The 20616-nt window shown below is 45.4% G+C and overlaps 2 protein-coding genes across 14 annotated transcripts in view; one reads left to right on the forward strand and one right to left on the reverse strand.

Moving 5' to 3' along the window:
• Positions 1-10543, reverse strand: part of KLHL18 (kelch like family member 18) — a 53825-nt gene extending 43282 nt beyond the window's left edge. For 2 of the 9 annotated variants that reach the window (XM_028478710.2, XM_028478707.2), the window contains exon 1: positions 3034-3349. Coding sequence is in view for 3 of the 9 variants with exons in the window: in XM_055079370.1 (XP_054935345.1) it covers positions 1349-1438; positions 10221-10349 (219 nt within the window). In the remaining 6 variants the exon portion in view is untranslated. Of the gene's footprint in view, positions 1-648; positions 673-1348; positions 1439-3033; positions 3350-10213 lie in introns of those variants that run through there. The other 7 variants (XM_055079370.1, XM_007126080.4, XM_007126079.4 and 4 more) reach the window with 7 other exon arrangements.
• Positions 10507-20616, forward strand: part of KIF9 (kinesin family member 9) — a 48980-nt gene continuing 38870 nt past the window's right edge. Inside the window, exons 1-5 of one of the 5 annotated variants that reach the window (XM_007126081.4) lie at positions 10507-10822; positions 11786-12028; positions 14814-14911; positions 16564-16729; positions 19060-19166. In XM_007126081.4, coding sequence (XP_007126143.3) covers positions 11842-12028; positions 14814-14911; positions 16564-16729; positions 19060-19166 — 558 coding nt within the window. In that variant the 5' untranslated portion in view covers positions 10507-10822; positions 11786-11841. The remainder of the gene's footprint in view (positions 10823-11785; positions 12029-14813; positions 14912-16563; positions 16730-19059; positions 19167-20616) is intronic. The other 4 variants (XM_028478703.2, XM_028478704.2, XM_028478705.2 and 1 more) reach the window with 4 other exon arrangements.

Here is a 20616-nt window from a genome sequence, read left to right on the forward strand (position 1 = left end):
TGGGTTCGAGCCCTGATCTGGGACGATCCCACATGCCGCGGAGCAACTAAGGCCATATGCCACAACTACTGAGCCTGCACTCTAGAGCCCACGAGCCCACATGCCACAACTACTGAAGCCCGAGCACCTAGAGCCCGTGCTCCACAAGAAGACAAGCCACCACAATGAGAAACCCACACACTGCAACAAAGAGGAGCCCCTGCTCATCGCAACTAGAGAAAGCCTGCGCACAGCAACGAAGACCTAACACAGCCAAAAATAAATAAATTTATAAAAAAGAACACAGGTGGAGATCCTAGAAAATTCACACAGAGTGGCAGTCGACACCAACAGAACATCCTTAAGCTTCTCCCTCTTATATCTCACAGAAGGCAGTGACAGATTTCTGTGAGCAGCTTAGAATAATCAGAGATTCAGTTAAACCAGCAGTCCTTCCATTAATCCTAGAGAAAACCAGCTAGCAGCTGCTGCTCCTGCACTGCCACTACGCCATGGCTCTTCCCAGATGTCTTGCTGACTTAAAGTGATAGCCTATGGACATGTGGAAAAAAAGGCAAGCTTTACCCAACATGGGTAGGACCACCTTTGAAACCCACCAAGAGCTGAGCAGCTCTGTTCTACTTCCTGCTCCCCTGACAAGTTTCTAACCTCTGCTTTTCTCTGTGGTGTGGAAGAACAGACGTTCCTTCAAGGACAAGCCAGAATTGGTCTCTCTTGCTCTGGCCATTACCATTATCTCTCCTGAACGGACAAGAAGGGGAAAGCGGAAATGATATTCTGTGCTTGCTTCATGAACTATGGAAAATGCATCCTACCTCTCTTAGATACACCTCTAAGACTCAGCCTGCCCTGCCCTGATTCTTCATTCACTCATTCATAAATAAATAAATACTGTCTAGCTTCATTAATTCATTCACTTACTCACTCATTCAACAACTATCTACTGAGCTGTACTGTACTGTGCAAGGAATTATGCTGGGCCTGGGGGCTAGCTCTCCGACCTTGCGTCCTTCCACTTCTCTCCTGGGTCATGCTATTCTTATCACACCAGCTGCCTGCTGTTTCCCCAAAATGCCAACTACGCTCCTGCTTCAGCTGTGCTGATTATTCCCTCTGCCTAGAATACTCTTCCCTCAGATACACTCGTGGATCCCTCCTTCCCTTCCTTCAGGTCTCTACTCAGAGAGACTGGCTCTGGTCCCTCTGAGAAAACAGCACTCAGTCCCCTTATTATCCTTTATTTTTCTCCATAGGACACATCACCACTGGACATTTTATATCTATTCATTTGTTTATTGTGTTGTCCTGTCCCCCACACCCCCAGGCTGGAAGGTAAGCTCACACTCACAGAGGTTTTGCCTACTCTGCTCACTGCTGCGGCCCCAGCACTTAGGACAGTACTTGGCTCATGGAAGGCGCTGACATATCTGCTGATACACTGTTGAATGAGAATGAAAGGGAAGTCACTCAGAGCAGGAGAATGACATGATCAGAGATGAAAAACAATCCCTTAGCTATACCAGGATCATCCCCTAAAGGGTTTATAAGAATTCTCAGCAAGCTGCTAGAGTTAAAGAAACCCCAGGTTAGGTAAAAGGTGAAGAGGGTCTTAATTAGGACAGTGGGTTGCTGAGCACCTGTTATGCAGACCCCTCAGTAAATGATTCAGTCACAGCCCCTGCTGTCACAGAGTTACAATACTGTAAATAACTATGTAACTGTCATTATAAATGCCACAGATACACCTAAAAGAGAGGGGACAAGCCAAAGCCAATCCTAGAGTTTCAATCCTACATGACTAGATGGATGGTGTGCCATCCTTACACAAAGGGAACAAAAGAAGAGACTGTTGAGAAGGAATGAGCATAAGGATCAACAGGACAAATGGAAACGCAGGTTTAGTGTTTAGGACCAAAATAAGCGGTTGGAGCAAAGATCTGAAAGTCATTTGTAACTTGTAGACTATGCCAACAGTGGAAGACAGGTTAGCATAGTATGTTTCGCTGATCCTCAGGATAGCTCTGTTAAAGGTTACATGACATTTAGATTTTGCAAATCAGTACGGAAAAATAAGCTTATAACATGTGTGCATCACTTAAATGTGTATCTCTTACAAGTCAATTCCTTTTAAGTGACCATTTGAAGTGCAGCCACAGGGCTGAGCTAATAAAATGTGGCTCTTAACAGCTGAAGCAGCTTACTGCAAAAGCTAAAGAAGAAAGATTACTCCTTAGTATGAAATGTTTTTGATCAGTGGATCTGAATAGAGACAAATTCTGTTTTTAGTGTCTCTCCAATCACAAAGCACTATAAGCAATCTCATTTGCCCACTTGCTAACAAGTCTTCTTCAGCTTCTCTCTTCTTTTTTACTTGTAGTAAAATATACATAAAATTTACCATTTAAACCATTTTTAAGTGTACAATTCAGTGGCATTAAGTACATTCACACTATTGTACAACCATTACCACCATCCACCTCCAGAACTTCTTCATCTTCCTAAACTGAGATCCTGTACCCATTAAACACTAACTCCCGATTCCCTTCTTCTCCCAAGCACTGCAAAATCTCCATTCTACTTTTTATCTTTATGAATTTGACTACTCTAGTTACCTCATTTAAGAAGAATCGTACGATATTTGTCCTTCTGTGATTGGCTTCTTTCAAAACTTAGAACAATGCCTTTAAGGTTCATCCATGCTGCAGTATGTGTCAGAATTTCCTTCCTTTTTAAGGCTGAATAATATTCCAATGTATATATGGAATATTATTCCATTGTATGTATGGAACAAAATGTACCACATTTTATCCATTCAACCACTGATGCAGTCCACCATTGGGTTGCTTCCATCTTTTGCATATTGTGAACAACAATGCTATGAAGATGCTTGCACAAATATCTGTTCTTGAGCTTATTTTCTGAAAAGCATTTTTGTATTCTCATCAGATATGCAGCACAGTGCCCAGACATATTGGGTCATACCTGAACTACTGATCTACCTTGCCTGCCAAAAGCCCAAGCTCTGGCCCTTACCTTCACGGCCCTGCACACAGCCGCTCAGGTCCACTGGAGCACAGGAGCCATCACAGTCTCCTCTGGCCTGCCATTGTGCAAGCAGCTAAGCATCCTCAGCTTCAACTAAGACAGAAAGGGAGCACGGTGTCTTTAGTTAATGCTTTGGAATAGTCTGCTTCAAGCTTCAGCAGAGCTATAAGACTTTAAAGATGAGATGCAAAATGTAACAGTAACTTCTCCTATGTCAGTTATTCAGTCACCGACCAGGACAGTCCCATGATCACCTGCAGTAAGCTGGAAAAAGAAAGTTTTTCACTTCTGATTCACCTGTACTCTTTAACAAGAGATGCTTCCAATTTCTGAAGTATACACCGGGGCGATAAAGCAAGTGTAATCTACTCCAAAAACCTTAAACTTTACAAAGGCCATATCAGTATACAATATGGGTCAGGCAACGGGTCTGGCCCACACCTGTTTTTGTAAATAAAATTTTACTGGAATACAGCCAGACCCATTCGTTTATGTACTGTGTACGGCTGCTCTAGTGCTATAACACCAGAGTTGAGTAGCTGCAACTGAAACTGTATGACCCACAAATCCTAAAATATTTACTATCTGGCTCTTTACAGAAAATGCTTGCCAATTCCTGGTTCACACATCTTCGTTCATTCTCTCTTCCCCCCACCTAGAAACAAGTAATGATGTGATCAGCTGTTTGGGTAGAAAAGACCTAAACTGATTGTGGGGAAGCTGGCTGGTTTCTATGCCAAGGAGGTAATGTAAGTGACAACAGTCAACAAACCAAAAGTAGGAAGGTAGATGCCATACTTGTAATTCGGGAGGGGCTACAGGAACACATCTTCAGAAAAACAATGTGGTCTCATTTTCCATCAACCAGCCCACAAGCTGAACCAGGCACGGCCAAGGGGCAAACAATGGAATCTCATGCACAAAATAGAGGAACCACCTGCAGTAAGAAGCATCCCCAAACACAGGATTCTTAAATTCACCCAACTAGCCGGCCAAGCTCCAGAAGCCTCAGGATGAATGCCATGAATGTTGCTCAGCTAGTAACTGATTTTCCAAGATACCTCTGTTGGGCTGCACACAGCAGGCAACATGGCCTGCACTTGCCCAGCTTTAAGACCAAGAAAGAGCCCCGAGTCTGCAGCAACAGAGACATCAATAGTGTAATGGATGGGGGACCTTACATGTCTGAAGCAAGGCCCTGGAGCGACACCCCACCGTGTGCGGCAGACAGCGGGCAGGACAGGGTGGCAGTCTTCACTCCCACATGGAAGGGGAGATTACTAGTTATAGGGGAATTGACGTCAGGTGGGCTCATTAGTTACCACGGAAACCAGCAGAGGGGCACACCCCTCCCGGCTCCTTTGATAAGAACAATCACCAGCTGGGGTGGGGAAAAGAGTGTAGGCAGGTCAGTCATACGAGTAGGGTACAGGTGAAGCAGGCACTGGCCGGGCAGGGGATGTACAGAGAGCAAGAGAACAGCCATCTTGAGTGCCCTAACCATACAATCTCCAACCCTCTTTCCCCACCTACGTGTCAGGAAGCATCAAACTTTCTCATTCATCTAATTGGTGTCCAAATTTAACAGCATCACCTACAACATAACTCACAGAAAAAAGAGCAAAACTGACTTTTTGATGAATATGAATTCATATCACAAGTGCACATTGTGATACGTGCGCATGTGCTCTATAGGAGCACATTCTTGCCCTTAGTTTTAATTACTCATTAAAAAGAGGCAAGGCTGAAAATGAAACACAATGACCTGAAAAAAGACAGTAGAAAGCCCCGGGAATGAGCAATATTCAGAGGCACAACATCTCCCAATACAGTGTCATTTCCAAATCGAAACAGTCAAAAATTCGTATGTCCAGAAGACTAGCAGAAAAAGCCTGCATCTGTCTTCTCTCCTGAAATAGAACAGTGGTGTTGCATCTGGCCATACACATCACTGTCCTCCATGCTCACAGATGACACTGCAGATGGTGTTTGTTCCCTGCTCTGCTTTATACCATTAGCAGGGCAGGTGAGTAATCTGACAGAGGATGTAAAAGCAACGCTTCCACCAAACAGCTGTGTTGGATCTCAGATAATATAGCTTTGTGCCTTGGGCAATCCCTTAATATCGCTAAGCCTCAGGGTTTTTTCACCTGTAAAATGGATGGCTTTGATAGAAGACCTCTATGGCTCCTTTTAATATGATTATTCTAGCTCTATAATTACACCCATGTAACTCACTACACTACACATAACATTAAAATGGCATGCACCAACAAGTCCTTACCTCACTTCCTGATATCCTTCTCCACCTACTCTTTCATCACAAAATCAGCATGACAGCAAACTAAGCAAGATTCCACACTCAAGTGTGAGGCTCTTGAAGTCAGTTTCAGTGAAAACTGTGTACCCGGATTCAGTGGGGCAAAAGGAAATATTCTAATACTGTGCCTTTCACCCATGGAAAAGATATTTCCTTCTGAAGGCTAAATTCTCAGATCTGGGTTCAAAACTTTAGCAAGGGCCTTGGGAAAATGCTGGGAAGACTGATGCCAGCAGATCTTTGAGGAACCCTTTATTAGTGGTTGCAAAAAAGAGAGAGAGAGAGAGAGAGAGAGAGAGAGAGAGAGAGAGAGAGAGAGAGAGAGAGAGAGAGAGAGGGAGAGAGAGAGTGTGTGTGTGTGTGTGTGTGTGTGTGTGTGTGTAGAGGAGGTTCCTGTCTCTTCTAAGCTTATGGGTCAGCAAATAGTATGTATATGCGGTGATCCCATTCTGCTCTCACAAATAAAGAAAAAGAAAGGAGTATGTGAGGAAAGAATAGAAATATAGGAATCTGGTGAGTCTAAATCGCATGAATAAGAGATTGTGGAGAACACGCATTGCATCTGGGGAGTCTGCCCAATTTGCTGGACCCAGAGGAACATGACAGATGCGGCCTGAGCACTGGGCTCCCGGTAGCCCAGAGGAAAGGGGATGAAACCAACTGTTTGGAAGAGGAGATAAGAGCCTCTGTGACTGCAAACCTCTCTACCCAGACTAAGTCTTATGTTACAGGCTGCCAAGAAGTCTTGCACTACTATCCTTCTAACCTTTAAGATAAAATGATTTGCCAAGGAGAAAGACATGGGCTTTCCCCGATAGGAGAATAATACTCAGTTCTATTCATAACCCAAGATCCCAAGATGGGCTCCAGGGGAACTGCTCTTACGACTGAATGCAAAAGTTTGCACATATGTAAGTATGTGCATTTTTCTGGGGAGAGGGTTCAGTGTTTTCGGTTTTTCAAAGAAGTTCGAGTCACCACAGATATAAAATGTGATTTAAAAAAATCCAATATATCAATATTACTCTTTTCTGTTATGCCTCTACTTAACTATCCAACAGGCACCTAAGGAATTTAAATTTCAAACATTTCCAAAAAGAAAATTAAGCAAGGTTCAAGAGTTGGCAGTGAATTTTGAGAAAGTGGCATGCTTGCTAATGCTGTCACACTCTCCCTAAAACTTGGAAAGATCGAAAAGGTGACATGTTGTTAAGGATGAGTACAGTTGACCAGAGGTAGATTAATTCAGATGGTAGCAGCTGAAATCAGTTCAGTCACTGTCACTGATAGAAGAGGCAACAGGAGAGCAGGAAGGAACACCTGACCTGAAGTCTGGACACCAGGAGTCTAGTCTCTAGTTCTAGCTCTGCCCAATTCAATCTGTGACCTTGGATGAGTCTCCTCTCCCTCTAGGCTTGATCCTCATCTGTAAAATGCAAGCTATGGAAGTAGATCAGTGCTTTGCAAACGATTTTAAGGCAATGAACATAACGTTTAGATAAAACCATCTAGAATTAAACCGAGTCTAAAACGAATTCAAAATGGCAGGCAGAACACATGCATTTATCTCCACTTCCCCTTAATAGGAAATCCCATTATTATTCATAAATATCGTCTACTTACGGAATATTTACTACATGATTATTTAAGTGCATTAACTAGTGGAATCCTCAACACTCTTACTAGGTAGGTGATGATCCCCATTTTATAGATGAAGGAACTGAATCACCAGCATTTAAGGAACTTGTCCAAGTTTTCACTGCTAATAAGTGGCAGAGCCAGTATTCAAACCCAGGCGATCTGGCTCGAGTCTGTGTTGTGCTACCTCTCAGACTGACAATCAAGGAATAGCCAAGCTCCCAAGTACAAAGAAGCTGAGAGAGAAGATTAGAAATGTCACATTTTGGAAGATGAAAAGCAGACAAATGGATAGTAACTGACTTATATGGAGAATACTGAGTGCTCTAGATGGCAAATCACTCCAGAACACCCTCCAAAACTCAACTGTTGAAGATACAGGTTTCCTCTGAAGGTGTGAACATAAGGAAGGCTGTAAACAGGCAGTACTGGTTCCCTGCCCCAGGCAAGGGCCCCGTCACTGCTCCAGCAGAAGTCTGGAGGTTTATTCTCTGGACAGGATGAACCAGAGACTCCAGACTTGGGTAACCAGAGCACCAAGGAAGACATGAAGTGGTACTATTCAGGGGGATTAAGGGAAAGTCTGCATACAGAAGCAAGAGCTCCCAGTCCCCTCCCACCATCAGCTCCTAGAATGATAACAGCCAGGCTTACTCCATGTAGGCAGAAGACTGAAAGAAGATCCATGGACTCTGAACATATCCCATAGAAAAGGACAGGTCCACCACCTTACAGGTGTGGCTCTCAGAATGTGGCCCGAGACCAGGAGTAGTATCACTGCGGAAGTTATCAGAAATGTGAATTCTCAGGTCCATTCCAGACCTACTGAATAAGAAATTCTGGGGTGAACAATGTTTGAACAACTGTTTTTTTAACAAGGCTGCCAGGTGATTCTAATGTCTGCTAAAGTTTGAGAACCACTGCCCTACTGGGAGGCCCACTAATCAATAAACCCATCCCACACCAAAAAGCTTCCAACCAGCTTTTCAGTTTCTATTTATTTGTAGGAAAGTCTGGAATCACCAGAAGGTTCAGGAAAGACTCTATCTTGAAAAAGAGAGACCGAGGGACTTCCCTGATGGTCCAGTGGTTGAGACTCCGCGCTGCCAGGGCAGAGGGCCCAGGTTCCATCCCTGGTCGGGGAACTAGATCCTGCATGCCACAACTAAGGTCCTGCATGCCGCAACTAAGACCTGGTGCAGCCAAATATTAATTAATTAATTAAAATTTAAAAAAGAGAGAGAGAGACTGAAACAGATTTCGCAGAGCAGCTCTAGGGAAGGGGAGTGAAATGAGGTAGAGCTTGGTTTGCTTGTCCTCTCTCTGGGCCCTACCATCACAGGGCATTGAACTACTCCTCAGGCTCCACAGAATAGTCAGAAAACCAATGAAGCAGAGCTTTCTACAGTCCTGTCCAGCTCTAGCCTATGCCTTTACACTGGTCCTTATGTCCCAGATCCTTGAAACTAATATAGCAATTTAGACAGACATTCTCAGCTGGAATCACTTCTGATAATTTACTTGTCCCCTTGAGTGAACAAAAAGTATTTCAATGGAAAAAACACACAAGCATTTTTATGCTATGGGGTTGCTATACTCTGTATGTGCATTAAGTGCAGAGGCAAAATGCAATGCTTTAACTTACGTAGTGTGACCATCTCACTCTATCATTCCCTATTTGCTTCTCTGTGTCTTATAAGATTTCCCTGGCTTACCCTTACAGCCTAAATCTTAATCCAAAAATTCGCCCCCATTACTGCTTTTCACTAGTTGCTACTCACCCCAAGTGTTACTGCCACAACCAGTTCATTCTTTTGCTTACAAATCTCTAGTAGCCTCGACATCTACTACCATGTAATCACTGTGGACAAAAATCTCTCATTTATATTTACTTTCTCAGCTTCCTTCCAGCTCATTTTTCTCAAACCCTTTGGTTCCCCACTAAAGATGCTCTCCCCTCTCAGTCCACTTCACTCCTCTACTGGAAAACTAATCTCCTTCAGGAGGGGTTTAGAGTGATGAAAACCTTAGGCTAGGCATTATGCAAAGAATACCAAATTTTCTCATTTAATCCTTGTGTGAATACTAAGAATTAGGAATCATCCTATTTTTACATTTGGAAAGCTGATGCTTAGAGAGATTAAGTAACTTTCCCAAGGATTTTAATCCAAATCCTTCTATCTCCAAAGCCACACTCTTTTTTTCTTTCGTCTTTGGTTGAACCATATACCATTCTCAAAGCCACACTCTTAACCATTCTACTTTACTGTCTCCAGAGGTCTGACTCAAATATGTGGAAGAGGAAGTTTCCTTAACGCTGTCGAAAGTAAGAAAAGCAAACAGATCTCTGCATAGTTTTATTTTTTAAACAGGGTCCTTTACAGATGCTGACAGCCTTCTAGCCAAAGCCCAACAGGGAACAGGGTTTGCAGCAGCATCTCCCCGCCTGGAGAGCTCCACCTGGCTCAACAGCTTGGCCAAGGGGAAGCACAGCATGCCTCTCTAGCAGGAATGGATGCAAAGCACGGGAGGAAGCCTGGCTCTTGCGCACAGAATGCCAATAGGGAACAGGTGGTTAAGAGAGCCCTCTCCCCACGCAGCCCATCAGTCCATTCTCCGAGACCTTTGTGGTGCTGCTGGTGGTGGTAGTGTGCCTTCTAGTGCGAGGCAGAGTGGTTGCCCACCTCAAAAGATTTCCAGATGCGATTTTAAAAGCTCTTAAGAGACAAGGTAGTAATCTATCAGTCAATGGCAAGCAATGACTCCTCAGGAAAAGCCCACGCCTCTACCACAGCGCAGCTAACTTCGAGGGGCACAAAGAAACGTCTGTAGTGGCAAGAAAAGGTGCTTCCTAGTGCCCATCAGAATGTAGAGAGAGCCACAGCCCCTTCGTCCATAGAGGAGTTGCAAGTCCATTTTCTCTCGTCTGAGTGACAGAAAAGGGAGGCGGGCACCCCAATGTCTCCACTCCGAGGGCCTCAGCGGCGCACCTCTCAGCCTTTCTTTCTAAGGGCTGAGAGGCTGTCCCTGTCCGTCTCCCCACTCAGCCCCAATCCCCCTCTCCCAGTCAGCACCCCTCTCTCCCCTACTCGCTCTCCCTCCAACCTCCTTTCCCCACCCCGCTAAGCCCTAGACCTCTCTTCCCTTATCCCCCGCCTCTCTTCCCTCCCCATTCGGTCCCCTGGCCCTCAGCCTCGCGCCGCCCAGCACCCGGGACCTTGAGCGTCACGTCGCACAGCTTGCCCTGCCGCCGGATCTCCTCCATGACGCCGTAGCCGCGACTAGGCAACTCGGACACGGAGAAGTGCACCAGATCCTCCAGCTCCTCCGCGCCGTCCTCCACCATCTTCCCCGGCCGCCGCGACTGCGCAGGCCTGGCCGGCTGGCTCGAAGCTAAGCTGGGCGGGGCGAGGGCGCCTATGGACGGCAGCTCGGAGCGCAGGGCTGGAGTTAGACGGGCCTGCGCGGCCGCCGTAGTCTCAATCTGCTGTGCGCCGGAAGGCCGGCTGCCCCGTTTCCTGGTTCTTGTGCATCCTTCGTTCCCCCGCTACCCCTACCCTGGCTTCGCGCCTGCAGTCGCCGCAGTCTTTTTAGATTAATCGGTCCCATCTCCCGTCCTCCTAATTCGGCCCTGGCCTTACTCGTATCTCAACAGAGGACCGCGGACTTCATTTCCGCCACCACCCCCTACTTCCGGAATCTCCGGAAGCGGCCCGTTGCCACGGCGACTGTGTACACAGCCCGGCAGCCGAGCTTGCCGGGTTTCTGTAGCTGCTAATGCAGTGGTCGGGCTGCGGAAGGGCTCCAGCCTCCGGAGCGGTAAGCAGGGGTCACGCTCGGTCCGGGTGGGGAGAAGGAAGGCCGGAAAGGGGGTGTCCGCCCGGCGGCGGGCAGCTGCTGGAATCTGAACACCGCTTCACCCGGGAGTCCCCCAGCTTTGGCTCGCTGATCTGTGAAACCCGGGCGGAGGAGGGTGAGGCGTCGAGGGGACCCTTTAAGCCTTGCTGCGGCTTAGAGTCTTCGGATCTAACGTTCCCTGGCCCCACGAGGGTCCTACGTCGCCCCTGAGGTTCAGAGATCTCTGGTCTTCTGGACTCTTCTGTATTCGGTTTTCTAACTGGAGGGGGCTTCGGGATTGCCATCCCGGCCCTTCGCTTTACAAATGCGGAAATCGCTCCAGAGAGGCACAGGAATGGTCCCAAGGCCCACTGCCTCCCAGACACCACACAGGGGTCCAGCATGTTGGGTTAGAAAAAGGAGAAAGACCAGTTTGGCCTGGGTCCGAGTCTTTTGTTTAGTCCAAGGCCAGGTGCGTTTGGACCCTCTTTTGGGGGGTTTAGATGCTGCTACCTTGCTAGTGGCTATGAGTGTTCTCCTTGAGAGCCTCTGTTCTGGACAGGAGCGCTGGAAGATAGGGACCCACCTGGTCCTCTCCTTTTGTTGAGCTTTCAGGGGTGCTTGGTGGCAATCTGTTCATTCCCACCCCTAAAACAAATGAGGAAACTGTGAACCTTTCAGCAGAGAGGGCGCCTGGTGGCCACTCAAAGCTTCACTTATTTACACCAGAAATATCTAAGGGTGGTGTCCACGAGGAAGAGGCATTCCCCACAAGGTCCTGAGAGAGAAGGACCCTACTAAAAGGGAGAGTGTGGTGAGGGGCTGAAGTTGGCTTCTTGCAAGTGGGCCTGGAAACCCAGTGTCCTCCTGGAAGGGCTGTGGGCTCAGGGGTTGGAGGCGGTGAGGGAGGCGAGTGACATCATGTGCCCTTTGGGACTCTCTCAGTAGTGACTGAAGATGGACCCACATATGGAGATTCCACCACCCTCTGACTTCCAGTCATGACCATCACCACCAATCACCATTTCTTAAGCACCTGCTCTGTGCTGGGCACTGTTCCAGACTTTGAGGAGGGATTCAAAAGAAATAAAAGGCACAGTCCTGTCCCTCAAACAGCTTGTAATTTAATTTGGGAGCTGAAACCCACTCAAATGATGTGGCATAAGAACGGTAACAAGCATTATTTCAGTAAGTGCAAGTTGGCATGGGGTCTCCAAATGACTGGGTGTTGAGGGGCTGCTGGGTAGTGGACTCACAGGAGGGATGTAGTTAATAGAGAAGGCTTGTGTCAGGTGGATATGGCTCCTGGCATGCCTGGAGCCATGGGCGTGAGTATGGGGAGAATTGGGAAGCACAGATAGAACGACTGCATGTGCATGTTGGCAAATTGCTGGGCAGAAAAGGGGCAGGCTCTGAGGGGAAGGTAATGCTTGGAGCTGGCCTGTGCTGCCCTTGGGCTGTCAGTGGGTAGGGGCTGCCAGGAGGGAGGCTTGAGCAACCGCCCTACTTCTTCATGGTCCCTTTCAGAGGGCACCCTGGGCAGCATCTTAACTTCCCTGGGCAGGAGGATGGGCCATCAGACTGGTATGGGGAATGGTTCCCAGAACTTTAGAAATTGAGTGTAAGTGTTTGCTTGAGTCAGCACACCTCTCTCCACTCTCCACTTCCCAAAAGCCTAGATCAAAGTGAACTTGGAGATGAGATCATCTCTTAAGTTTCCTCAGTTTGGGAGTCCTGTTAGAGCTATTTGTGGCTTTTTATTTCTAGAGCTCAATTTTGCAAACAAAAATCTTAGACCTGAAATTGGACAAGCCATTATCCTTACTCACCTGAATACCTTAGAGATTCATTTTCTAAAAATTAAAAGATCTGAGTGATCCCACAGTAGCCAGGAAAAGACTTCCATGAAATAATTACTTGAGGAATGTGGGAAGTGGACTCACACTCTACAGCAGGCAGGTGTGAAAGTAGTTTGCTTATTTAATGTGACATCTGAAGGGTTTGTAATAGGGGTTAGAGTTTTATTTTGCCCACTTCATTAAAACTGTAAACTGAAAGGGCAGGGCCTGTCTCTATTTAATTTGCTTCTGTAGAGATACTTAATGCCACTTGACTATAGCTAAGATAATTGTATGAGGAAATCAAGTGGTCACCACAAGTTGTGTCTAGAAATGTGGAGGAACATTAATTTTTTAACAGTCAAGGTCTTGAAAATTAGCTTTTTAAAAATATTGACCATCTGATCAGTTTATTTGTTAGAACACTTTGCAGTAGCACAAACAAGCTATTTTTTCCTGAACAACTGTGATGATATTGCTATTTACCAATTTGAAGATGAAATTGAGTCAGCTCCCTATCCCTCATGTTTCCCTACCTCTTCATAAATTCAGCAGTTCCTTTGCTGGTTGTCTTTTTCAGAAGTATCTAGGAGTTTTCTTTAGCCTCAACTCCTCTGTCCTACCCCATGAAAGTACAGATTATTTTAGGGGCAAATGCCTCATTTCTTATGGAACTGGCCCAACCCTGTCAGGGACATCAAAAGAGAAGTGCATGATGCAGCACACATCCTGACCCTCAGGCATTGTCTCTATTCAAAGTCTGTTTTGTACTTTGTGGAGCATTAACTCTAAATGAGTTTTGGGTTTTTTAAAATAAATTTATTTATTTATTATTTTTGGCTGCGTTGGGTCTTGGTTGCTGCGCGCAGGCTTTCTCTAGTTGCGGCGAGCGGGGCTACTCTTTTGTTGCAGTGTGCAGACTTCTCATTGCAGTGGCTTCTCGTTGTGGAGCACGGGCTCTAGGTGCACGGGCTTCAGTAGTTGTGCCACGCAGGCTCAGTAGTTGTGGCTTGCAGGCTCTAGAGCGTAGGCTCAGTAGTTGTGGCGCACGGCTTAGTTGCTCCGGGGCATGTGGGATCTTCCCAGACCAGGGATTGAACCCATGTCCCCTGCGTTGGCAGATGGATTCTTAACCATTGCACCACCAGGGAATTCCTGTACACTTCAATTTTTTAAAATGTTTATGAAATACTTTAGTTGGACAGGATATTAGAGATCAATTAACTCTCCCTGTAATACAAACAATCCCTTTTGTAGCATCTCTGCTAGTTGGCATCTTGCTTGACTGTTTATAGTGTTTATGGTCCTTACTTTGAGAAAGTCTTTCCCACTATAGGAAAACTCCACATAATAAGAAGTTAATTTACCTAACTCTCCCTCCCTGTCATTTATAACTATAAGCTTTCAACCTATTTGATGAAGCTACATTCAATGTTGATTTTAACATTTTATTATATATGGTAATTACTTGTGATAGTATAAATGAAGGAATACAAATATATGTGTGCCTGCCTGAAAGAAAATGATGAGAATATACATAATTACATTTTAGGAGAGGCAGAGGAGGTAGGGGACTGAGATTTTTCTCTCAACGGAGTGGCAGAGAAGAAAGAATATTAGACTATGGGCTAGATTAAATGTACTTCCAGGGAATCTTTTTCTGATCTAAGTTAGTCTAATGGAGGTAGAGAAGGAGATGCTACATCTGAAGTAAGGTATATTAATGAAAAAAAGAAAATTAGTTCTAATGCATTTCATAGTCAGTATTTTAGAGGAAAATATAGTGAATAAGGCAAAGTGTAGGTAAACTCTGATACGGAACATTTCTAGAAACCACATCTAAAATTAGGCCACTAAAGGGAGCATTCTTTTTGCTTTGTATTTCGGTCTCTTAGGGGGTTGTTGGTGGAGAGTGGTGAGGCACCCTGTAAAGGAGGAAGTACACGGACTTGTTGAACAGCGTCCTGTGGACAGATCACTGAAATGCTGGGGGGCAAAAGGAAGACTGGTTCTCAGTGGGAGAGGAAAACATGGACTGCACATCATGTTTTCTGATCTTCTTGATGAATGACACCTCCATTCTAATGGTTGTTGGAGGATGACTACTGAAAATTTTGCTGTTTTCTTCTTTTTAGCTACAATGGGTACTAGGAAAAAAGTTCATGCGTTTGTCCGTGTCAAACCTACTGATGACTTTGCTCATGAAATGATCAAATATGGAGATGACAACAAAGTAAGTACAGTGTGTTTGCCTTCACCTGCCTGGGCATCTCTCTGTCCCTCAACACTACAACCTCTAAGGTTTCCAAGCAACCTTTTAAGGACCAAGACAGAATTGGTAAAAGTTCAGATGGAATCTAGAGTCATTCAAGGCCAAAGCACTCCCCCACAATGCTGTTGATGAGGGAACTCATGAAACTCCCATTTTTAATGGGAGTAGGTCCTTGTTCGTTATCCATTTTAGATACAGCAGTATGTACATGTCAATCTCAAAATGGGAAAAGAATTTGAAAAAGAATAGATAGATGTATAAGTGAATCACTTTGCTGTACACCTGAAACTAACACAACACTGTTAATCAACTCCAATATAAAATAAAAAGTTTAAAAAAAAAGTTTACCTTTATCCTTATATCTGACACAGGAAGCTGACATTTGTCCACACTCATAAAACTTTCTGGTGATCAGATCTCCCAGGAAGTACAATAGGAATGTCTTCAGATGATTATTATTAAACTTACGAAAGGGAGGAAGAAACTCTTATGGAGAGAACTGGAAAGATCTACCCATCCCCCTGTGCCCACCACTGTCCTGACAACTCTTCTGAAGGCTGTGACAGGCTTAGGGCACCTCGAGACTATGGGATGTTTTCATTCAGCAAACATTTGTGGATCTACTATGGGCAGCATGGAGACATTAAGAGAGGAATTCAAAGGCCAACTTCTCAATTTTCGAAAGTCCTAGCAGTCAGAAAGAAACTCACATGCAGCGCTGTGAAGTGCACCCTGCTGGACATGGATTCAGTGACGACTGAAGCACAGAGCATTTAATGTATGAATAGCCCAAGCTTTTCTCTGTTGATCTTAGTTTTTCTGCATGTGGCTGTGTCTTGGCTTCTGGACTAGGGCAGCCAGTATAAGATTCCAGTGAGAGTCTGTTTACATCAGAAGTCCCCCATTTCGAAGATTGGAATCTACCATTGACCTAACCCATCATGTTTCTAAACTAGCTGCTGCCACAGTGGCTTGCTATGGAGGGATCTAAAACTCTAAAAATATTTTTTAGAAATCTTTGCATCTAAAAATCTGCTGATTACAGGTAAGTAGTCACCCTCAATTTAATACCAGTGAGTAACTGTGTCTGAGGAGTCCAGAGCCTTTCCTGTGGCTATCATTTCATCATTGCTCACATTAGCCCATAGCATGTGTGTGGAAGTAAGTGCTCACCACAGTGCTGAGGGAGGCCTCACCGCCAGTCACCAGGGAGATGGGGCTCAAACCCAGGCCTCTGTCACCAAGCCCGCTATTCTCTCTGGCCTAATTCAAGGCCTCCCTGTGCTTATTGAATTTATCTAAAGCTTGTTTAATGTGATAAATATGCTTGACCCCATATCAGAAATGGGGGAACCAAGACAGACAGCACCCTGAACACTAGGGTGAGCTGTGCTGAAACCAGCAAGTGCTCCAGTCTCCTGATCCTTCCACCTTGAGGGTGTGTGGCCTCCCTGCAGTGCCTTCCTTCCCACCTCCCAAAGGCCGTCCAGAATACGTGCAAGTCCCTGTTCTTCCTAAAGTTCACATCCTCTGTTTCCTCCAGGTCAGGCCTTGGCTATCAGTGACTTTTTTATACCAGTTTCTTCTTAACAACTATCTCTCTCTCTTCCTAGACCATTGATATTCACTTGAAAAAAGATACTCGGAGAGGAGTTGTCAATAACCAGCAGACAGACTGGTCATTCAAGCTGGATGGAGTTCTCCATGATGCCTCCCAGGACTTGGTTTATGAGACAGTCGCAAAGGATGTGGTTTCTCAAGCCCTCAATGGCTATAATGGTAATTTAGTTATAACTGTTGTTTTACATAAGAACCTGTAGAACCCCCGCCCACCCAGGAAGAGGTACAAGTATTTTATGGTGAATAAAATACAACTTCACTTACTAACTTTTGTTTGATTATTTGTCTGTCTCCATGTTCTTATGGTGGAAAACTTATTTGCTTGGTGATACTGTGGGCATGGCTTGATCCATGGTCCTGGGATCCTACCTTCATAGGAAGATTAAATGACCCTGACTCTCTGTAGGTCATGGGGATTCAACTATTATCCCATTTCAGATCCCCTGAATATTAATTTTGAACATAACGTCTTTATGATAAATTTGATGGAGTCAAAACATTTTTCTCTTGGCTACCTGCTAGGAGATATTTCCATTCATTCTACCAGCACAATCAATCTATTCTATTGTGTATAGTATTATTTACATAAATCACTAAAGACTTGAGTACAGTTTGACTTTCTTAAAAGCTTAACTAAAAAGCTTTTTTAACAAATTAAAATTTATTGGGAAATTTTTACAAACTAGTTCACTCTAAGACTGTTTCAAAATCTTTTATTAAAAATATTTATTTATTTATTTATTTATTCATTCATTTATTTATTTATTTGGCTGCGCCAGGTCTTAGTTGTGGCATGTGGGATCTAGTTCCCCGACCAGGGATCAAACCTGCCCCCCCTTCATTGGGAGCACAGAGTCTTAGCTGCTGAACCACCAGGGAAGTCCCTTAAAATCTTAAAAAGATTAAAAAATCCATAGAGGGACTTCCCTGGTGGTCCAGTGGTTAAGACTGTGCTTCCACTGTAGGGAGGGCGGGTTTGATCCTTGGTCGGGGAACTAAGATCCCGTATGCCATGCAGTGTGACCAAAAAAAAAAAAAAATCCATAGAAAAAAAAAATATCACAGTCTGTAGACTTTGCCCGTCTGGTGGCTCCTGACTAGAATGTTCCCTGTTTGCAAGTTTTAGGGCTTCTGCTTAAAAGTCTGTTGAGTGTAGATGCCTAAACGTTGTAATGTATCCTGTGTGTGATATATAGCTATGGTCCCCATTGGTCCTGAGGGGATGTGGCCCTGAGGAAGTAGAGACAAAAGAGCTAAGGCCCAGGGAGGCTAAGAGTCTTGGGCTCTGAGGGCTGTGGAGCCACAAATGGGCTCTGAGTCCCAGCTGAACTGACTCCTTCCTGTACATTTCTGCAGGATTAATAGCCACTGCTTCTGACTCCAGCTCAGATGCTGAATTAAGACCCCTTGTGTAAAACCTACCAATCCCAGGAACTAGAGCATTCATGTAGCAAAGGCAAACACTGATTTCCATGGCCCAGCATTACCCGGGCAGATCTGCTTTGTAAATGCCCAGAAGCAGCCTTTAGGTTGGGTCTGGCTCAGGCTGCTCAAGCCAGGAAGAAAAGCAGATGGGAACCGGAGCCCAGGGTGACTGGTTTGTGTCCCAGAGCCTGGTGATGGTAGACCTAAAGCATGAGAGAGGTGCAAGTGAAAGTCTTCCCAGAGAGGGCAATGGGACAGATCAGGGCTTGGTCATGGTGTTCCACTTCTGAAAGTGGCCTGGGACCAACTAGCAGCCCTTTAGTCCAGTGGGAACTTGCAGTCTACAAAGAACTCCCACCACTAACAGAAAATACCCTTGTGACTCCCATCTCTTCCTGGGGATTTTTTTTTTTTTCGGTATGTGGGCCTCTCACTGTTGTGGCCTCTCCCGTTGCGGAGCACAGGCTCCGGACGCGGAGGCTCAGCAGCCATGGCTCACGGGCCCAGCTGCTCCGCGGCATGTGGGATCTTCCCGGACCGGGGCAGGAACCCGTGTCCCCTGCATCGGCAGGCGGACTCTCAACCACTGCGCCACCAGGGAAGCCCTCCTGGGGATTTTGAAAGCCCTTCTTTCCTCCTGCCTGGGCTGCCCTGCAGGGAGGCCAAGCCCTGAGAGCCTGGCTGTTCATGATCTTGCTAAAGAAGGGCTGAGTTCAATGCTCTTATCTCCCTCATCTTTCTAAGAAAATTCCTAGTTCCTCTGTTCCCTGGAATTCCCTGCTCTCCTCAGAAGCCCTAGGATCAGATCCCCTCTTGGGAGAGGAAGCAGTAGAGCACTACATGGACCACAGATTCAGAGCAGCTGTCTGTGTTTTGACCATTTATATCCCTGTTTCCCTGCTCACCCACCCTCCATGGCAGGAATTCCTGCTGTCCTTGGCTGCTCCTGATGGCCACCTTCACACTAGGGTTCTGGCTGGCACTGGGCATGCTGGGGGATGGGAGAGCTATCCTTGGAGCTGTTTTTCTGGATGTCACCAAGACGTGTTTTGAAATATTTGCAGGTACCATCATGTGTTATGGGCAGACGGGAGCTGGCAAGACATACACCATGATGGGGGCAACTGAGAATTACAAGCACCGGGGGATCCTCCCTCGTGCCCTACAACAGGTAGAGAGTGGGCCCGTGGGTGGGATGCCACATAGGTCTCCTCTTTCTACCATACATGCTGCCCATCCCAAGCGAGCTCCTGGAGACAGTGGGGTCCAGCCTCAAAGGAGTTGCAGCCTGTAGGGGAGACAGGTTACCCATGGTGGGGGGTGTGTGTGTGTGTAAACCAAGAGTTTAGGTTCCAGGCTCTGACCTACGCTCATGCTGAGCCTGTTTCCTCATTTGTTAAAGAGGGAGTCAGATGTGCTGACTGGCTTCTTGCTGCTCTGATGGTCTGTGACCCTGTAATTGAGGATTCGGAGGTCCTAATCCTGTTCCTTCCTGGTTTTAATGAGGGAGATAGGAACCCTTGCAGAGCTTCCTTACTGGCCTGCTCTGGTTTCTTGCACCACCACAGTCCCAGAAAGAGCAAAGGGAAGAAGCAGGGCACGACATGAGCTTTCAGGACCGTCAGCCTTGGGGGTCTGGGAAATGTGACTGAAGACAGGACAGATGGGCCTTCCTTCAGAGTCTGCTAGCCTGCGTTCTGTGAGGACCTCTTTTTGAAGGTGGGAGGCAAAGGACTTTTCCCTAAAAAGCATCTTGAGGTTTTATAGCCCTGTGCTGTAAGAAGTATAGATGTCCCTCTAGTGTATGACCATCCATGCGATAATTTCTTGAAGCAATATCCTTAACATCCCACTGTCAACGCTTCAGTATCTCAGCATCTTCGACTTTATAGTCTAGCCCAGCGCTGCCCAATAGAAATATAATGTAAGTCACATATGCAATTTTAGGTTTTCCAATAGCCATGTTTAAAAAAGTAAAACCAGTGAAATTATTTTTAAACAATATATAATATATGATATATAATAATATATTTTATTTAACTCAGTATAGCCAAAATATCATTTCCACATGTAATCAATATGAAAATTATTGAGATATTTTACATTCTTTTTCTTTATACTGAGTCTTTGAAATCTGGTATGTATTTTACATTTACAGCCCATTTCTATTTAAGACACTAAATATTCATCAGAAAGAGTTGCTCTGTATTTAGAGTTCATGAAATTTACAGTTGAGAAGGTAGATTTATAAACCCAAGTTGCTCCAAACATACTTAAAAGTTTACCAATAACTGAATTTAGTATCAGTTTTAAATTTTTAGTTAAAATTAAATAAAATTTAAAATCCAGTTCCTCATTTGCACGAGCCAGATTTCAAGCGCTCAGCAGCCACCTGTGGCTAGTGTCTAGCATATTGGACAGCACAGATCTAGCCTGTTAGAGCAAGGGGGGGACTTCAGGGATCATCCAGCCCAACTCCCCATTTAACAGATAAGAAAGTTAAGGTCTAGAGAGGGGAAAAGACCAGCCCAAAGTCACCTGCTGATAAGGTATTAGGAGTCGAGAAGGCTGAGTTCTGGCTTGACTTCTTCCCTTAGTAGCTGAGCCACCATAGATGGGTA

This window comes from Physeter macrocephalus, chromosome 18, assembly GCF_002837175.3.
Source record: "Physeter macrocephalus isolate SW-GA chromosome 18, ASM283717v5, whole genome shotgun sequence".
NCBI classification, from domain to species: domain Eukaryota; kingdom Metazoa; phylum Chordata; class Mammalia; order Artiodactyla; family Physeteridae; genus Physeter; species Physeter macrocephalus.